This window comes from Bos javanicus, chromosome 5 (genome assembly GCF_032452875.1).
Source record: "Bos javanicus breed banteng chromosome 5, ARS-OSU_banteng_1.0, whole genome shotgun sequence".
NCBI classification, from domain to species: Eukaryota; Metazoa; Chordata; class Mammalia; order Artiodactyla; family Bovidae; genus Bos; species Bos javanicus.
In genome coordinates, this window is record NC_083872.1 from 31,639,513 (window position 1) to 31,659,698 (window position 20,186).

Consider the following 20,186-nt stretch of genomic DNA (forward strand, 5'->3'; position numbering starts at 1 on the left):
AAAAAAGTGAAAGTGACTCCCTCAGTCGTGTCAGACTCTTTGAGACCCCATGGTCTACAGCCTACCAGGCTCCTCTGTCCATGGAATTTTCCAGGCAAGAATACTGGAGTGGATTGCCATTCCTTCTCCAGGGGATCTTCCCGACCCAAGGATCCAACCCGGGCCTCCTGCATTGCTGGCAGACACTTTTACCATCTGAGCCATCTGGGAAGCCCTCTCAGTCCAATGCACTTCACTATAGAAGAGAGAAGAAAGGGATAAAGAATAAGTGTTAGTCACTCAGTCGTGTGCCACTCTTTGCTACCCCTCTCCGCCAGGCTCCTCTTGTCCATGGGATTCTCCAGGCAAGAATACTGAAGTGGCTTGGCTTTCCCTTCTCCAGAGGATCTTCCGGACCCAGGGATAGAATCCGGATATCCTGCACTTAAAGTGGATTCTCTACCGTCTGAGCCACTGGGGAAACTCAGAATAAGGGCTGGGTTCAAATTCACCTCCTCGCCCTATTTACTAGATATGGGCCCGTTCTATTCATAGTTTCTACTTCTTAGGGTTCTGAAAATTAAAAGTTTGTATGTGTAATTTCCCAGGCTCAGTAAATACTTGAAAAAATGTTTCCATAAATGAACTGTTCACAAAAGAAAACAAAAGCCTTTTCTTGTATAGACAATGAGAGTCAAATGTACAGTGATTCTTTGGCCTCTACATGTTGATTTTGTTGTACCCACTGTGTAGGGGTGGTGAAATAGCTGCGGCCTAAGATCACACACAGAGCGCCCCCAATCCGCCTGGACATCAGCCACGATCGGAAATGTAAAGAGCAGTCTCCACCGAGCAGGTCCCACAACCCACGCTCCCTCCGTCTCACTCTCTCCGGCGCTGAGTCGCTGACAGACACCTCTTCTAGCCACCCAGCCGCGCCTTTTCCCAGCGCCCCGCCCCCTGAGCTCGATAGGTAGCCAATGGTGACACAGAGTCGTAGGCTCAGTATCCAATCAGTGGCTGGGAGCCCGGAAAGGCATGGTTAGAAGTGGCTGGCGCTGCCAGAAAGCGAGTGGCGCGGCGCAGCGGCAGAGGTAAGATGGCTGCTGTGCTTGCTCTTCGCCTTTGGAGTTAGGCTGCTGCTTCGCCCCTTCTGTTTGTTTCGAGCTGCTACTCTGTCTCAATCAGCGTCAGGGTCGCTTTACTCCTCTAGGCTTCCAGGACCCAGATTCGCCGGTGCTCGGAGTCTTAGGACAAAATGGCGCTTGCACGGGGCCTCCGAGGATGGGCAGGGCCCAGCCTTCAGCTTTGAGGCAGGCCGGGACAAAGGCGGCATGCGGGGAGGCGGAGGCCAGGGGTGGGGCGGGTGGCTCTGCGGCGTTGCGGCGCGGCGTTGGGCAGGAGCTGGCGCTTCCGCCTCTTGCTGCTTCTCCCTCGTGTGGCGACCGTGCGAGCCCTTGAGATACTTTCAATGTGGCTGTGGTCGGAGTTGGGGGAGGGCTTGGACAGAGAAGTTGAGATGAGGCAAATTCAGTAACATCTTGGTAGACCTGGGCGGAAGGGAGTTAAGGAGCGTGACTTCCGCCTGGCGTTTTAGAAGCCGCGTGCAGTCTGCCCGGTATTGTGGAGCTGGGGTTTTCGGGAGGGTAAGGGCTTTTTGATCTTTGTGCGACCCTGCAGGTTTTGGTATGAACAGGATTCGGATTCACGTCTTGCCGACCAATCGGGGGAGGATCACCCCAGTGCCCAGATCTCAGGAGCCCCTGTCTTGTTCGTTTACTCATCGTCCATGTTCGCAACCTCGTCTGGAGGGGCAGGAATTTTGCATTAAGCATATCCTTGAAGACAAGAATGCGCCTTTCAAGCAGTGTAGTTATGTATCGACGAAGAACGGGAAAAGATGTCCCAGTGCTGCCCCAAAGCCTGAGAAGAAAGATGGGTATGTGTGTGTATACATATGTATATAGAGAGAGAGAGAGACAGTTAGATACCTGTCGTATGTACTTTTAGTTTTTAAGTGAGAGGAAGATGTGGCAGGATGTGGCCTTGGAAACAGCCGCCAAGTTTTTTAGGCCACGTGTTTGTAAAATTGAAGTTATGGGTATATCCTTGGAAAATGTTTTTTAATGGTGAAAACGAGGAGACATCTCCTGGTTGGGCCATTTTATTATCTCTTTGGCTATTTTACCTTACCTGTAAAATAAAGATTGTTCTTAAGCCTAGGTTCCATGGCTCTTGTGGCTGTCCTTGAATCTTAGGTAATGCAAAATTGTATACATGTGTATTTTTCTAGGAAAAATTTTCATCATTTAAGCAAAGTATCCATGCAGAAATTGGCTAGATAATTCTGCATTGTGTCCCACATCTTACTACCTACAGTGGATTGATTTTGAAGTGTTATAAAATGTAAAATTGCTTTCCAGAACCAATTTTGAGAGATGAAAGTGGATCAGTGTGGTTTGTTGCAAAATGATAACCAGCATTTTTATAGTTGGAATATTTCCTTAGATGGATAGATCACTAGGGTATGTTAACCTGCATTTCCCTTCAGTAATACCAAATGAGTTGACCTTGCCTGTTAAATTATTCTGCCTCACTAGCATTTTTAATCTACAAATGAAGATAATAGTCATTTTAATTTCCTGAAAATGATCTAAAGATCACTGTCTATGGAAATCATTGAGCTCTTGTAAGAGGGAGCATGAGTATGAAACGTTAATATTTTGTCTCCTTAGGGCATCCTTCTGTGCTGAACACGCTCGTAGGAACGCCCTGGCACTTCATGCGCAAATGAAAAAGACCAGTCCAGGGCCTGTGGGTGAAACACTCTTGTGCCAGCTGAGCTCATACGCTAAGACAGAGCTGGGGTCTCAGACTCCAGAAAGTAGCCGCAGTGAAGCCAGCCGAATTCTGGGTAAGAATCTTCTCTCTCATAATGAAAAAACAGGAAGAAAGTTAACAAAGAACTTTGGTTTATCTCAGTGCCTTGAACATATGTGGCACTTGAAAGTACAATATTATTATTAATTCATTGCCAGTTTGGGAGAATTCAGGACTGCTGCTGTTCACCAGTCTTTTTGGTTTTAAGTAGTGTGTGCTTAGGTTTACTTTCCTGAGTTAATGACTCTTTCAGTGATGTTTTTATACTTAACTTTGTTAGGTAAGATAATTTCAGGAAACAGAATAATTTTGAGTTGACCTTTCTGTCCTTTTGAGGCTATGGTTAACTCATTTGTGACTCAGAAAGTATATTTCTTAAGCCATTTTTATTTGCTGGTGCTTCTGTATTAAGCATTTTTAATTATAAGATTTGGATTGGTGTGTTAAGTAATCTAGTTTTGTGTGGTGGAGTTACAGAGGTGGGAAGTCTTAATGGCTGCTCTCCCTTCCTTGCCTCAGATGAAGACAGCTGGAGTGATGGGGACCAGGAACCCATTACTGTGGATCAGACATGGAGAGGTGACCCTGACAGTGAAGCTGATAGCATAGACAGTGATCAAGAAGATCCCCTAAAGTAAGTTGTAACTCCACATAGGGCTTTAAAATATTTTAGAAGGTAGTATGTGGAATGTAGTACTGCATGCTGTTAATAGGTTAATAAGCTAGGAGGGTTGAAGATAGCTTAGCTATTTGTGAGCAGTAATAGCTTCTGTATTTAAAAGTGTCATTGTTCATCACCATCTTGCCTCAGAGTAGGATTCGATTCTTTTTTAGAAGTCTTGTAATTTGGGAAAATTTTTGGACATCAAATTCTACATGTGAGAAAGTGCAGGGGGTAAATAGATTTCTTGGACATAGGAGTTGAGAGGTGGGTGGAGATCAGAGAAGAGAAAAGTGATGAGAATTTGCTCTTGACTTAAACCTCAGGAATAAAAAACTAATTATATTTGAATAACAACTTTTCCCCCTCAAAGTTCTGATTAATTTATATTTTATTTAACTTTATATGTTTAAGAAAAATTAAAAGGTGTTTAAGAGCTTCCTTTGGTTTCATGCCTAAGAAAGAGAAACTGATTAGAAACCCAGGAGTAATCGTCCTAATTATATCTTACTAAGGTTCTGCTCTTTACTTAACCCACGATCGCTTTGGAGTTATGGAACATTGCCACTCAAAAGTCTAATGTTGCTGTGTCTCATAGTTTGGGTTTAGTTTTTGTTTTTTCCTAACTTCTATCTCTTGATACTTCCCACTGACAGTTTAGGTGGAAGAACTCTTAAATAGTGGGAGGGGTAATACATTTCTAGACTTGACTGTGTTTGACAAATTCTAAGAATAGCATCTTCTTCATTCCTTGGATTCTGAAGTTTATAAGAAGTCATTTAGGGTTCTATTTTCTGAGTAGAGTAGTTTCATCTATTTTAAGTAATCTGAATATAGAGGGCTATTCAGGAACTACGTGTTTGGAAAGTCCATGTAAGTAGTTTGAGAAGAAATGCTTGTTTCTAGCAGGATATTTTCACAGTAGAAACTTTATACTAAGCCATAGATAGATAGATAGATATAGATATTATATATAGGTATATATATATAGATGTAGATATAGATATAGATTTAATTTACATAGTTATATTACATTGTGCATCTGGAAATGCCATACTTGATTGAGGTGTACATGCTGTAGGATCACAAAGTGATTGTCTTTGGTGTGGTAAACACTCAGTTTGTAAGGTCCAGAAACTTTATTTTCTCTCTACTAATCTAGAGTGGGTCAATCTTCACTGATCCACGTTTATGCTAACCTGACTTACATACAAGAGATTTGGTGGTTTAGTCGCTAAATCATGTCCAATTCTTGCGACCCCGTGGACTGTAGCCTGCCAAGTTCCTCTGTCCATGGAATTCTCCAGGCACGAATACTGGAGTGGGTTGCCATTTCCTTCTCCAGGGGATCTTCCCAACCCAGGAATTCTTCCCAGGATTCTTAACCCAGGATTTGAACCTGGATCTCCTGCATTGCAGCCAGATTCTTGACCGACTGAGCTAGGAAAGAAGCCCTTAAAGGAGATTGTTACGTGAAACAAAATACCAGTTAATTTTATGAGAAATATAAGTGTTAAAAGGGTTAGATGTCAGTTTCCCCTGAAAGGAACATTCAAGGGGAAAAAACAATTTAACACGATATAAAAAGTGATTCCCTTTTTTGAAATTGGTCTAATAATAAACCTAGACTTACATTTGTGCATATCAGAGCAAGAGTTAGTACATGATTTTTTAAATTAAAACTAGCTGTGAATATTTGTGGCTCCATCTTTAAATAAATGACTCATTTGTCACATGAACTAGGCATTTACCTTAGTTAGGATGCTCATCTGCCTCCCCAAATGATTTGTTGTAAATTCTAATTGTAGTCCCCAGTTAAGTCCTCTTCTGACAGGGTACAATGAAATTAATTTCATTTTAACAAATGATGTTAGGTTAAGGCCTCAGTATTTTAGGGATACAGGCATTAATGCAGACATGCCCCATTTTCCTGAATATGAATAACCTCATCACCTTGTTTAAACATTAGATATTTTTGAAATTTTCACATTTTCTGAGTCTTAGATTTTGCCATTTTTATAATTTCAGAGTACTTTGTAGTTGTAATTTTCTAATGCACAGGTATTATCTCCTGTTTATATTTAAGAAAAGTTTTTGGCAGAGATTATTTGCTCTCAGTCCTAAAGTTAATAGTTTTATTCTGTGTATTTCAGTGATTTAAGAGTTAAATTTTAAAGAGCACATATTTTTTGGATTTAAAATTAGTATATAGTTCCTGTATATTTTGCCTTTTAAATAATAGAAATAATTTTTACTAGGTCAAAATACAAGAGTATCAAGTCAGGGTATATATCTAACTTTTTTTTTTTTCCCCCTAGAATAAGGGTTTTTTAAATAAAGTTTTGTTAATTCATAGTTGGTGGCAAAGCTTAATAAAGTTGATGTGGATCTAGATCTTTGGCAATTAAGGGTTTCTCCAGGGTACTATATTTTGAGAATATTGTGAAGAGAATGAACTGAGGACATTGACTAGCCATTGGGATCAGTGTTTTGAGGGCTGGTATAAACTCCAAAATATAAGTGTAGCTTATTTTTATTTATTTATTTTTGGCTATGCTTTGTGGCTTATGGGATCTTAGTTGCCTGAACAGGGATTGAATCCAGGCCTTTCAGCAGTGAGAGCGTAGAATCCTAACTACTGGACCACCAATTAAAAGTGCACTTTTAAATTAGAAGTTGTAATTGTTTGTGATCTTTTGTACTTTAATTAAAATATATTGAGATACATGCTCTTAAATTAACACTGTAATTTACTGGTAGGTGATTTTTTCTGTATTAAATTATTAAAGGGAACAAGACTGTAGATTAATAAAAGTTTTGAGTGTTCTGTAGCTTTACTCTTGTTTAAACATAATGCAAATAACTAGGGAGCATAATGAAACGTTTTTCCTTCTCCACATTTTGAGATCATACATTAGTATCCATTCTTGGGTATTTTGTTTTTTTATTACAATAGTAAAATGCTGTGAAAACATTCTTATTTAGTAAGGTGATTATCTCAGCACTGACTGCTTGTTGAATAGCAACCCTAAGTCTAACCTTTACTCTTTGCTCCTTTTAAGCTTGGGTCTTATTGTTGTGCCTTCTTATCCTTTTTGAATCATCTTACTCTAGACATGCTGGTGTCTACACGGCAGAAGAAGTGGCCCTGATTATGCGTGAGAAGCTTATTCGTTTGCAATCTTTGTACATTGATCAGTTTAAACGACTTCAGCATCTGCTCAAAGAGAAGAAGCGACGTTACTTACACAATCGCAAAGTGGAACATGAAGCTCTAGGCAAGTTTTATGCCAGTTCCGACAACCTGTCATGGGTTTAATCAACATGTGAATTCGGTAGTTAGACTTATTTCTTTTTTGTTACCTGGACTGGAGAAGGATTTGCTTTTGAAACTGTTTGAAGATGCATCCTTGGTTGCTTGGCAAATAACATCTTGACTGTTTTGACTTTCCAGGTAGTAGTCTCCTGACTGGCCCAGAGGGACTTCTGGCCAAAGAACGAGAAAACTTAAAGCGTCTAAAATGTCTTCGTCGGTATCGTCAGCGCTATGGAGTGGAAGCCTTACTACACAGGCAGCTGAAGGAGCGCAGAATGCTGGCCACAGATGGTGCCGCCCAACAGGTAATTTGTGTATATACCTCTAAGATGTATACATTTGCTTTTACAGAGTTATGGTGAACACTGCTGTACAGTTTTGGTTCTAAAATCTCACTTACTAGGCTTACAGGGCTTCTCTGATGGCTCAGATAGTAAAGAATCTGCTTGCAACATGGAAGACCTGGGTTCGATCCCTGGTTTGGGAAGATTTCCTGGAAAAGGAAATAGCTACGCACTCCAGTATTATTGCCTGGAGAATCCATGGACAGAGGAGCCCGGTGGGCTACAGTCTATGGGGTTGCAAAGGGTTGGATGTGACTGAACGATTAACTCTCACTTGCAAAATTTTTGTTCTGAAATCTAACTTACTGGACATGGGGTATATTGAGCATTTACCTGGGAGTCCAGAGACATGAGTTTTAGTTCCCTTCTGATTAATTCTGTGCCTGCTCTGATAAATGAACCTCTCTGTACTCTTATTTTCATCTGCATATTGAAGGATTGCTATAGATTTCTAAGTTATTTGGTTCAGAAATCTTCATTTCAGAAATAGGCACAGAACACTTAACAGTTTGTGACTCTTGTTTTAGAAAGCAGAGAAATAAGTAGAATAATAAGAACAATGAATGTCAGTAAGTTTGATGAACCACGTTAAGTGATCATTTTTAAACTTGTTTAAAACGATTTTTAAACAAAACATCAGAGTAATTCCATTTTTCTCATATTTTTTGAGGCTCAGCATAAGACTACAATTTAAGATAAGTAAAAGATGGGTAGTTTGAAAAACTCTAGGCCTGTGTATCACACTTTTGTAATATGGAGGAGTTGTATTTCAAATTATGGTTGGCTCGATATTTGCACATGAGGTTTAAGTTTTTTTTCCTTTTGCATAGCATCGGTGAATAAATTGTTAAACGATAGATAATTTATTTTGACTAACATGTTTTCTCATTTTAGGCCCATACCACTCGTTCCAGTCAGAGATGCTTGGCCTTTGTGGATGATGTTCGTTGTTCCAATCAGTCTCTTCCAATGACCAGACACTGCCTTACCCGTATCTTTTTTGCTCTGTTTTTAGTTTGCTAGCTAATCTGAAGACTAGTGGGGATCTGTGATAGTTTAGTTAATTGAAGGTCTTTGTATTCTTTTGGCCCTGAATCAAGGCCAGCAGTTTGCTGAAGCTGTTGGTTTCAAACAGGAGCCTAAAGAAGTCTCTTTCTATGGTCTGTTGGCCATTTCAGATCTTGGAAATGTAATGGTCAATTCATTAGAAAGAAACATCTCAAGTCATTGGTGATAGGGGCTAATACTTATTTGTAGTTGATTAATACTAGGATTCCAAAATTTAGAGATCCCTGGTTTAACTTTTTCATTAAAAATATAATGTTAAGTCCAGTTACTATAAAAGAAAATTGTTGTGTATCCAAAAACAGTGGGATGATTCTGAACTGTGAGCTGTCTTTGAATATTATCCTTTTGTGTGGTCAGGGCCATGACTTATGTATTTTAGTTTTCATTCAAATAGGAAACTTACATTTGTAATTCGGTTGTAAAATTTTTTGAGTTGTGTATTAGATTGTGAAAGTGCATCTACATTATGAACATTGAGAAAAGTCACTTTCATAGTTAATGCACTTTTAAAATATAATCTTTATTATATGAAAGGCATAAATCTTGCTGGATTTCATTTGCCTGGCAAAATACACAAATATTTGGAAAGTAAAATGTATTTTCTTTGGTAAGAAGGGAAGGAAAACTTTCTTTTTTGAAAGGAAAACTGACTTTTTTTCTATTCTGTTTATTAAATACTTTACAAGTTTATTAATTATTGTAACAAATGTTTGATAAAGGATTTTGTCCTTGATATCATTAAAAACTAAAGATAAATACTGAAAACATAATTGGGCAAAGGCTATATCTACGGACAGATTAAAAGAAGTGGCTGATAGTTGAAAAGTATTCATCTTCACTATAAATAAATAAGAAAACAAGGAAGTTTTTTTAATTATGCATTTTGTTTTTCTTTTTGGCTGTACTGCCACAGACTGTGAAATCTTAGTTCCCTGACCAGGGATTGAACCCAAGTCCTGGCGGTGAAAGTGCTGAGTCCTAACCACTGGACCACCTGGGAATCCCCTAATCTAGAAATTTGATACTTATCTATGTATGAAATATAATTAGTAAGTTTCAAAAGTTTCTGAGGAAATAGTGAAATGGGCCCTTCTAAACATTGCCAGTGAGACTGTAAAGTGGTATAGGCTTTTTAGAAAGCAGTTTGACAATATTCATATATTTTTTTTTTCTTTTTTAATGTTCATGTTCTTTGATGTCATCTCTGGGAATTTAAGATATCAAATACGGATCACTATTTTTACATAAAATTCTTCTAACTAGAGACAGCCTTAACATTTTCAGGGATGGAAAATAGGAAAATTTTGATAAAATGTAATATGGAATATGTTCAGGAATTAAACATATTTAAAGTTTATGAATGACAAGAAAATGATAGTGACAAAAATAGAATATGGAATTCAGTAGAGTATGGTTTTAACTACATGGAACTAATACTGGGAGGGAATATAACAGAAATGTGACTATTATTGGATGGTGGGGTTATGAATGTCCTTTTTCCCTCTGCCTTGTACTTTAAGGTTTTCTTCAGTGGCCTTGAATTACTTTATAAGGCAAAAAACCCAACTTATGGATATTAAAGAGTATTCTAGATTTTTTCTTACTGCACTATTCTCAGTTTGTTAGAATTTTAATATTTTAAAAAAGCAAAGTTGAACATAAAATGTATTTGAAAAGAGAAGGGAAGTTATTATTTTTCTCTTTTATGCTCTTTTCCTTTCCACTCCATGGTTGCCTAAGTCACTTACCCTTCCTTAAGTCCTTATCCCAGAGAAAGATGCGACTGCCATTGGTGACCTGTTAACTCTTTACTCTGGTCTAATGGAGAGAGCCCTGGACTGAAAGTGAAGGACCCAGTCTCTAGTTGTAGGTCAACCATTCCCTTCTTTTGTCTGTTGTCCCCATCTGAAAGGAAAGGGGTGGAGGAGGGGGGTAAAAGGGTTTTCAGGGATACTGTGATAGTAAATAAGAGGCTTGTGAAAGTCCTTTGAATTACATGAAAAAGGTTCTAATTAAAACATTTAATGGATTAACATTTAAGATTTTGATAATTTAAACAAGATTGGGCTTCTTAAGCACACAGAGATTGCAGTTTGTTAACTTGAGCATTGGTTTTCATTTCAATAGTTATTTGTTTACAGTAAGCTGTATACTGTACCTTGAGAGCAGTTGTTCTCAGCAGGGGCCATTGACCCCCATTTGGCAATGTGTGGAGATATCTTTGTCCGTCATAGCTCTGGTGGGGGTGCTGCTGACATCTAGTGGGCAGAGGCTGGGAATGCTGCTAATAAACATTCCACAGCACACAGATAGCCGTAATGCTGATGCTGGTAGTGGCAGTGCTGTGTAACTCTGTTTTAGAGAGTTTGGCAAGTTCTAAGAATGGATTAAAAAAAATAACTTTCTTCAAGAGGTTTTATTTGGCTTAAAAATTATAATGTACATTAGATTTTTTACCTGTAAAAACGTAACCTTAAAATTTGGAGGATTAAAAATTACCCATACTTGCATAATCAGTTTATAGAAAATTGGGTACAATCAATTTATAGAAAATTGTACTTTCTGGTTTTAAAAATGAGCCCAAATTTGAAATGACCATTGTCTATTAATTTAGGGAAAACAACTGTGTAGTTAGGATATCAGGAAATGCTAAAACTTGAGGAAAATGTATTTTGTAGACTGACTTCTGAAATTTTGCTATCTAATCATGATTTCAATGTTCGTTCATCCTACAGCGCTTCTTTGCCAATTTGGAAATATAGCCCCTTTCTGTTTCTACCCATAATAGAAGTTGTTAGGGCTCCTGGAGTGTTCTTGGAGTACTTCTTTCCATGGGTCCTGATTAAAGCAAAGTATTTCCTGTTAGAGTATGATAGCTAATTACATTGCTAGAGCTTCTGTTTTCCCCAGTACCCTGCTTCTTTTAAACAAATTTATGTAATAAACATTTTGGAAACAAAGTTCAAAATGTGTTTTTAAAAAAATAAAAACAACTTTCTGCCTATCGGCTTAACAGCAGAAACAACGTTGTATCTTTTGACTCTTGGAAGGAGTCTTGCAGAGATAGGGGCCTCTGCAAGGTATTTGCTTTTGCTGTGACATGTTTCTTCTGGATAGGTAGGGATTTCTAGGATCATTACTGTTGACACTTAGCACTGTGTTTTTAAATGTTTCATATTTGACCCTCATGGAGAGAATGAGATTAGTGTCTATTCTAAAGTATAGATCCTGAAATGAAGGTTGGGGACTAGTTTTACACTACTTGTAGAGCTAGAATTACTCTAGTAAATGAAAATTTGAGAAATAACTTTAAAAATTGTTACCTGCATTTGATTCTGTATCAAATGTAACTAATAATCTTATGTAGTCCAGACCTTGAATTTTACATGGCAGACAACTTTTTTATGCCTCGGACAGATCCATTTTATTTCCCTTGACCATTTTTCTACAGATATTTGTCAGGACACGAATCAGGTTCTCTTCAAATGCTGCCAGGGGTCTGAAGAGGTACCCTGCAACAAACCAGTTCCTGTAAGCCTTTCTGAGGATCCTTGCTGCCCACTGCATTTCCAGTTACCTCCTCAGATGTATAAGCCCGAGCAGGTACTGTCTGTGCCAGACGATCTGGAAGCCGGCCCCATGGATCTGTACTTGAGTGCTGCCGAGCTTCAGCCCACTGAGAGTTTACCTCTGGAGTTCAGTGATGTAAGTTAGAGAAGCTCTGCTCTGGTTGGCCCTTGAGGCAAGGCCTTGTTTATTAATGGTGAGACTAGGTTAGTCATTTGTGGTTTAAAAAAGAAAAAAACTGATAAATTTTTTGAAATGATATGTATGGTCGTATTTGTATGTTAACACATTCGTTTAGAGACAGTTTAAATTTACAGAAGTTTTTCTGAGGGCATGATAAGGGATATTATAAACTAAAAGAAGTTGGAGGAAAGTCTCTGTGATTGGATTTACGTAGCTGGGAAATTTGGTGCCCATTCACAAGGTAATTCACTAGAATCTTAACAATACAAATGATTTCCAATATCTACTCAGCAGTGCAAAGTGTTTTGATTGTGTATTCAGGGTTATCATTTTTAGATTAATGTGTCCCCCCCAAAAAACAGCTCTAAACTTAGCTCTGCCTACTGTTTTTCATTTTTGATAGTTATTAAAGATTCTTTTGTGAACAGACTTGGATATCACTGACCTCTCTAAATTTTACTGTGACAACCTTCTAAGTATATACACTTCATTGCCTTTTTCAGCCTGCTTCTCGCTCTTAAACGCATCTCTCATTGTATTTGCTTCCCTAATTAGCACTACCCTACTATGTCATTCACTTTAGGGATCAGTTGATGTTCCCTCTCTCTTTTTAGCACTTGGCTTAATCTTTAGCTTTCTAATAAAGGTTTTCATTATTTATTATGAAATCTTCTGAATTTAATATGTCTTGTATATAACCATGGCATATTTAAAGTGACAAATCTAAATAGAAAATTTAGTAAAGTTTGCAGTATTGTTTGTGTAGGGGTAGAAGCAGGATTTGGATGGCCTACAGTATTGCTCACTAAAAAGATAAATCAGGAAAGGCTAATATCTTAAAAAGTGGTACTGATTCAGTAAGCTGATTCCAAGGAATTCCCTAGAGGTCCAGTGGTTCGGACTGGGTGCTTTCACTGCTGTGGCCTGGGTTCATTCCCTGGTTGGGGAGCTAAGTTCGCACAAGCCAAGTGGTGTGGCCCAAAAAGAAGAGTGGACTGAATAAATTTCCTTACCTCTTTTTTGACTGTATACTGTCTTTAGGCTTAGTATATTAATGTTTGTCACTTTATGATAATAAAATTATACTTTTGGTTATAATCTTGATTATGATTGCTTTTTAAAACATTTCTTTCTGGACTTCCCTGGTAGTTCAGTGGTTTGCACGCCCCACTTCCACTGCAGGGGCATTGGTTTGATCCCTGATGGGGAAACTACAATCTGGCAAGGTGCATGGCACAACTAAAAAAATTAAAAATAATTAAAAAATTTTTTTCTTTCAAACAGATTCATAGAATATGAGAATCTTAGAGATTATATACTCCAGTGCTTTCTAAAGTTTTCCAGTGAGATTGTGTTGAAGAGAGTAAATGAATAGATAGCCCTAGATTGATGGGCAAATTTTTGTCCACTTTCTTCATTTTTACATGTGAAGAAAACCCAAGAAAACCCAAAGAGGTACTATCTTTCCTTTTTTTTTTAAACTTAGTAACGTGAACAGATTTATCTGTTTTAAAAACAACCTGATCAAGTACTATGTTGCCAGATTCCCTTCACATAGTAATGTATATATGTAGAAGTTAACACGTGTTTTATTTAGATGTACTAGATTATTGTTAATTTTTATTTCATATGATTGTTAATTTCTAGAGCCATTTCTGTTTTGTCCCTTTTGTTTCCCCTTTGACTTGTTTTTGTCATTAATTTTAAAGAGTGTTCTCAAACTTTTGATGATTTAGATCTGAGAAAATATGACTCTTTGTTGAAGATTGTATTCTTGTCTTCAGAGAATAATGACACAAAATGTTAGTGATTATGAGATGTGAAAGAATGTACGAGAAGTAACTTTATTTTTGAGAATCTAATGGGTTTTTAAGAGGGACCTATGTTGTTAGAGGCTTAAAAGTGATAATTAACTATTTGTACTTGATCATCTATTATGTCTGTATTAATGTACTTTAGATGAACCACATTGGTCGTTTAAAAAGTAGTTTTATTCTTTGGAGGTAAAAATTCTCCAGAAAATGTTGAAACACATTCAAATTCAGTTTTATAAAAGAATTTTTGTCCTCCCATAAATTCTGAATATCCTAGTCTTGCTGGAAAAAAATAGTTTCTAATTTAATACCTTAATCCTATTACTTTGAGCTTGCTCTCTTTTTGTGTTTGTTTGTTTTTTGAGTTCCGTTTTTGACATCAGAACAAAATGTGGATTCTATCCTATGTTCTGGTATGTCTCTACATATTCCTCTTATGTTAGGCATTTCTGCTGATCCTTTCTTCCTCTTATTTTAGGTTCCTGTTCCCAATTTTAATTCTCATAACAGACAACACTCAATATGTGAAGAAAGTGCTTTTAGTATCTATTTTTCTTTGAAAACTTTCTATGCCATTGTCATTTCGAGACTTTGAAACGTTTTGCCACATTACTTACATGGGTTCTTTTAAGTTTCACCTTAGTTAATTATGCAGTTGACTCTTGAACAACATGGGCTTGAGCTTGTGTGGGTTCACTTACTACGCAGATTTTTTTTTCCAGTGAATACTTTTTACAGTCTCCATGATCTGCAGTTGATTGAATCTGAGGGTACAGAACCATGGACACAAGGCTGCCTTGAAGTTATGCCCTGATTTCTGACTGGACACTGTTGCCCCTAGCCACTGCATTGTGCAAGGATCAAGTGCATGATAATTGTGCATACTAAAAGAATTGGATAGAACAGTTCACAGTCTTTTTTTTTTTTTCCCCTTCTGTCTGCAGCATGCAAGATCTTAGTTCCTTGAAACCAGTGCAGGGATCAAACCGGCACCCCCTATAGTGGAAGCATGAAGTCTTAACCACTGGGGTGCCAGGGAGTCCCAATAGTTAATAGTCTTAACGGTATGAGAACACTGGTTTCTGTGTACAGAAGTTTCTAACACATCTGAAATAGATGTTAGGTAGCCAGCTATATCCTTTTCCTTATGTTTCTGCTTAGATTGAGCAGCTTTTTAAGTCTAGCACATTCTTTATTAGTTCAATTAAGTCACTCAGTCGTGTCCGACTCTGCAACCATGGATTGCAGCGTGCCAGGCTTCCCTGTCCATCACCAACTCCCGGAGCTTACTCAAACCCATGTCCATTGAGTCAATGATGTCATCCAACCATTTCATCCTCTGTCGTCCCCTTTTCCTCTCGCCTTCATGAAGTCTTTCCCAGCATCAGGGTCTTTTCAGATGAGTCAGTTCTTAACATCAGATGGCCAAAGTATTGGAATTTCAGCTTTAGCATCAGTCCTTCCAATGAATATTCAGGACTGATTTCCTTTAGGATGGACTGGTTGGATCTCCTTGCTGTCCAAGGGACTCTCAAGAGTCTTCTCCAACACCACAGTTCAAAAGCATCAATTCCTCAGCGCTCAGCTTTCTTTATAGTCCAACTCACATCCATACATGACTACCGGAAAAATCATAGCTTTGACTAGACGGACCTTTGTTGGCAAAGTAATGTCTCTGCTTTTTAATATGCTGTTGAGGTTGTTCATAACTTTTCTTCCAAGGGGCAAGTGTCTCAATTTCATGGCTGCAGTCACCATCTGCAGTGATTTTGGAGCCACCAAAAATAAAGTTTCTCACTTTTCTACTGGAGAAGGAAATGGCAACCCACTCCAGTATTCTTGCCTGGAGAATGCTGTGGACAGAGGAGCCTGGCAGGTCACAGTTCATGGGGTCTCAAAGAGTCGGACACAACTGAGCAACAAAACACCCACCCACACACACAGTTTCCATTGTTTCCCCATCTATTTGCCATGAAGTGATGGGACCAGATGCCATAATCTTAAGTTTTCTGAATGTTGAGTTTTAAGCCAACTTTTTTTACTCTGTTTACTTTCATCAAGAGGCTCTTTAGTTCTTCGCTTTCTGCCATGAGGGTGGTGTCATCTGCGTATCTTAGGTTATTGATATTTCTCCCAGTGATCTTGATTCCAGCTTGTGCTTCATCCAGTCCAGCATTTCGCATGATGTACTTTGCATATAAGTTATATAAGCAGGGTGACAGTATACAGCCTTGACGTACTCCTTTCCTAATTTGGAACCAGTCTGTTGTTCCACGTCCAGTTCTAACTTGCTTCCTGACCTGCATACAGATTTCTCAGAAGGCAGATTAGGTGCTCTGGTATTCCCATCTCTCAAAGAATTTTCCAGTTTGTTGTGATCCACACAGTCACAGGCTTGAAAGTTATATTCCTTCCTTTACCTTAAGGATATGATTCTTTGTTTTGGTGATCAAAACCAAGGGAAAGTATTTCGAATTCTTAAGACTTATTTTTAAAGCATAGAACTTCGCTTTTCTCAAGAAGCTGAATTACTGGAGACATGGATCCTCTGTAAAGTGCCTTGAACACAGGACAGTTTAAACCCTTGGATAGTTTTCACTCTTGGGAGGCAGAGTTTGGCAGTAATGCTTAGAAAGCAGAGGCATGAAAGTGAGTTTGACACATTGTCTGAGCTTTTATAGTGCTTTAGGCCCTGAATCAAGACCAGTGGTTTGCTGTAGCTATTGGTTTCAGACAGGAGCCGAGAGCATTGTCTTCCTATGGTCTGTTGGCTTCAGCCCTCCAGTGGGAATAGCCAGTTCAATTGGAAGAAACATAGTCTGTAGAATATAATGTCATGTGTGTGTATTTTAAAGGGCAGTTGGATTATGTTAGGTTTAAAAATCAGGAACTTATTCTCTGTAGGCATAATGACTTAACCAGAATATTTCCTGGCCATTCAGAAGGACTTGGAGTTTCTTTGTCTTCCTTCTTTCTTCCCTATACCTCTTCCTGTTTTACTCACTGGCTGGCTTTGGGGCTGTTAGAATATTTATCAAGTGGTCTCATATTGTCCAATCTATTAAGGCAGTATTTCATTTTAGTTTATAATTATGCTGCTCTCCATTTTAGATGCATCACTCATGAACTTAGAGGTCGCCTACAGCTAGTCTTAGAAGTATATGCCTGTTCTGGGGAGGGAGGGGTGCGGCACAGGTCTAGTTCCCCAACCAGAGGTTGAACCTCCACCCTTGGCAGTGAAACAAAGCATGGAGTCCTAACCACTGGACTGCCTGGGAATTCCCAGTATATGCTTCTTTAAAATATTTTTTATTGTGGTAAGATATTTATAATGTAAGAGTTGCCATTTTAAAACATACTGTTCAGTGGTATTAAGTACATTTAAACTATATTACAACCATCACCACAGTCAATTTCCATTGAACTTTCCACAGAACTTTTCTCAGTGCAGACAGAGACTGTATCCTTTAAACTGTAACTCCCACGTCTCTGTCTCTAGCTCTTGGTAGCTACTATTCTACTTTCTGTCCCTGAATTTTCCTGTTTAAAAAATACTCTTAAAGCTACTATAGTGGTCTGCACTTTATATTTGGCAGCAAGAATCAGTACTTTTCCATCTTGTCCCATTTGTTGCACGCACATGTGTTTTTGTTTAAAGGTAGACAAGGGGTGAGGGAATGATGGGAGAACTGCTGTGAGAGTTGCTAAAAGTGGGCAAACTTTAGCTTGTTGGTTCACTTGGTGTTGCTGATAGGTTTTTTTCTTCTCTTCTCTTAGGATTTGGATGTTGTGGGTGACGGTATGCAGTGCCCTCCTTCACCCTTGCTTTTTGATCCTTCACTAACCCTTGAAGATCATCCGGTCAAAGAAATTGCCGAAGGCCCAGTGGATATTTTGGCAAGTGAAGAATAATTTCAGCCAGGCAGAGAGCTCCATGCTGGCTCTGGCTGGCATGTACTCCCCAGGGTTGAGGTTGTCATCACTGTCTGTATAGGTGCCCGTGGTTGGAGTTTTCCAGCTGGGCCTTAGAACATTTACTAGCCCCTGATCCCCATATCTGGGAGAGCAGGACATAAGTTTATTTGGTTAACTAGGAAAGGTTGAGGCAAGAAATGTAGGTTGATTTAAGGGAGAATTCAGTATTGGAATTGTTTTCATCATAAAGTTAAGCACAAGCAGTGTGATTTGGTTTCTTTGAGCTTTGGCTGGGACATTCATGGCCCTGACTGAAGACCTGCAGTTACACTATAGCTGCTGGTTTCAAACAGAGGCCCAGAGCACTGTCTTCCTGTGTGATCTGTCGGTTGTTCTGTAACCTCAGCAGGGAATGGCTGTTTCATTTGGAAGAAACAACCCACAGCTTTCCTTTGCATTGGAAAGCCTCGGGAATGCTACCAGTAATGATTTGTGACTCCAGGGGTCAGGAATAGTCAAGTATGGGGAAGAGCAACTACATAGTTACTTTATATCTGCTGTCTTGTTCTGGTTGCTTACTGTACATGGGCTTTATGTAAGTCAGATTCATGCTGCAGGCCACAACGAATGAGTTTGTAACCAAACTGACTTTGTTTTAACAGGGCCAGATGCAGATGGCTGGAGATGGGTGCAGATCACAGGGACCTCGAAATTCTGAGAAAGCCCCTGCACCATTGCCTCAGAGTGGAATAGCTACTGCAAATGGGAAGCCGGAACCCACTTCTGTTAGTTGATAGCTTGTTCTGGGAACCAGTTGACTTTGGAGGATTTGTATTTCCCATTCTTTAAATAAGTATTTCTGACCCATCTCTCACTATAAAGGACAGTCCAGACTACCTTGTTTTTCTTTTGGGTTATCGAGTGCTCTAGTCAAACAAATGTTGGGGGCAGGGACCAATAGTGTCTACAAGCTGTGGATGTCTTCCCACTCCATGCAGGGGGGAGAGGTAGGTGATTCCCATCAGAGCTGCTGGGACTGAGAGTCCTGGAGACTGTGCCTAAGGGAAGAGAGGTTTTTGTAATGCTGTTTCCCAAGTCTTGGGATGTTGAGGGACCCAGTGGTTGGTTATCTCTGTCTAGCAGCCTATATTTTAGCCTTTCCTCACCTCCCATCCTTATTGGGTACTCTGAAGCTCCTCCTCAGTGAACTCTGACCCATAGTCTTTGAAAAAATAGCCCACAGGATTGGGCCTTCCTAAACAATCCATCTTGCTTCTAACCTATGTAAATTTCTGTAGTGGCTATCTTATGTAAGATAAAATAAAAAATTATTGTACATAGTTTCTATTAAATGTTAAAGTGTTATGAAAATATAAAACAATGAGTTGAATGCATGTTTTGTGTTTGAGAGTGTGGTGTCTATATGTTGGGGGGTGGATTGGGAGCTGTCTGATGAGAAAGGGAAAACAAGACAGATACACTTAAAAGATTTAAAAACCTGTAATAAGTAAATGGAAAGGGCTCCCTTACTAAAACCTACTTGCCTAGTTATGGTATTTCTGCATATTCCTCCCAAATGTGTTTTTCACCTCTGTGCTCCTTCCTCCCACTCAAATTTTTTTCTCACAATTAATGGCTGATTGTTGTCTCAAAATCCTCTAAGGCTAGGATTATGTGTGTGTATTTGTGTGATCTCCAGCGTTCTCTAAGGCTAGGAGTGTGTGTGTGTGTGTGTGTGTGTGTGTGTGTGTGTAAAGCTGGGAGTGTGTGATCTCACCATAATGTAATATGACAAGGAGGCCAAAAAGTTACCCTTTGTGAAAACGGAATAGAGAAAAGTTATATAGTTACATTATCACCTTGGCTTTAGTTTATTTCTTGGGAATGGTTAGGAAGTGACTCAGAAGACATGTCAGATGAATCCTGAGATCACCTTTAATAGGGCTTGCTGTATACTCCAGTTATTTGTTCCCACTGCTTTCTTGTCTAGTACTTTTTACAGTATTCATGAACATCTCTTATGCAGATTGAAAAACTTCTGCAACAAGATTAGGGATTAAAATATCTTCTTCCCATTGTTTTTTTTTTTTTTTACTCCACCACACAGCATGTAAGATCTTAGTTTCCCATTGAGACCACCCCTGGTGGGGTGGTAGTGCAGAGTGCTAACCACTGAATTGCCAGGGAAGTCCCATCTTTCCATTGTTTTAAAAAGTTATTGGCAAACTGCCAGCATCCATGTCACTCAGTCTGGTGGTTTTGTAAATTAACAGGTTCAGATACCTTTGAGGGGGGTACGGAGTAGAGGCCATGGAACCTGTATCCTAGCACCCAGAGATTCTGATGGCCACTTGTCTGGAAATGCAAAGTGAAGAGTTTGGAAAAGGCCACCCCTAGTTACTACTCTCCTCCAAGGTTTTATCCTCTGTAATTAAGATGTGGTAGGAAGAGACTAATAT

At 39.0% G+C, this 20,186-nt stretch overlaps 1 protein-coding gene and 3 non-coding genes across 8 annotated transcripts; all 4 read left to right on the forward strand.

The window, feature by feature from the left end:
• The first annotated feature begins 713 nt into the window (after positions 1-713).
• KANSL2 (KAT8 regulatory NSL complex subunit 2) lies at positions 714-19,068 on the forward strand. Of its 5 annotated transcripts, none has more exons than XM_061416296.1 (10): positions 717-1,073; positions 1,660-1,918; positions 2,715-2,893; positions 3,379-3,493; positions 6,635-6,802; positions 6,979-7,141; positions 8,075-8,171; positions 11,700-11,851; positions 17,590-17,709; positions 18,390-19,068. In XM_061416296.1, the coding sequence occupies exons 2-10, from the start codon at positions 1,668-1,670 to the stop codon at positions 18,519-18,521; spliced, it is 1,377 nt and encodes a 458-aa protein (XP_061272280.1). In that variant the 5' UTR covers positions 717-1,073; positions 1,660-1,667; the 3' UTR covers positions 18,522-19,068. The 5 variants fall into 5 exon arrangements, with proteins under 5 accessions (XP_061272281.1, XP_061272282.1, XP_061272280.1 ...); XM_061416294.1 differs by having other exon boundaries at positions 723-1,073; positions 11,700-11,953; XM_061416295.1 differs by lacking the exon at positions 717-1,073 and adding an exon at positions 1,080-1,292 and having other exon boundaries at positions 11,700-11,953.
• Positions 8,265-8,400, forward strand: LOC133248997 (small nucleolar RNA SNORA2/SNORA34 family). The gene has a single exon (XR_009736815.1). It is a non-coding gene; the product is annotated as a small nucleolar RNA SNORA2/SNORA34 family (small nucleolar RNA).
• On the forward strand, positions 16,499-16,630 carry LOC133248998 (small nucleolar RNA SNORA2/SNORA34 family). Its single transcript, XR_009736816.1, has one exon. It is a non-coding gene; the product is annotated as a small nucleolar RNA SNORA2/SNORA34 family (small nucleolar RNA).
• Positions 18,029-18,167, forward strand: LOC133248999 (small nucleolar RNA SNORA2/SNORA34 family). Its single transcript, XR_009736817.1, has one exon. It is a non-coding gene; the product is annotated as a small nucleolar RNA SNORA2/SNORA34 family (small nucleolar RNA).
• Positions 19,069-20,186: the final 1,118 nt, after the last annotated feature.

Excerpts from the sequence above, each read along its gene's own strand:
- KANSL2 (XM_061416294.1), top strand. The coding sequence starts at position 1,668 with ATGAACAGGATTCGGATTCACGTCTTGCCGACCAATCGGGGGAGGATC. Across the intron at positions 3,494-6,634 it reads GATCAAGAAGATCCCCTAAA|ACATGCTGGTGTCTACACGG; the intron begins GTAAGTTGTAAC and ends ATCTTACTCTAG. Across the intron at positions 6,803-6,978 it reads GAACATGAAGCTCTAGGCAA|TAGTCTCCTGACTGGCCCAG; the intron begins GTTTTATGCCAG and ends CTTTCCAGGTAG.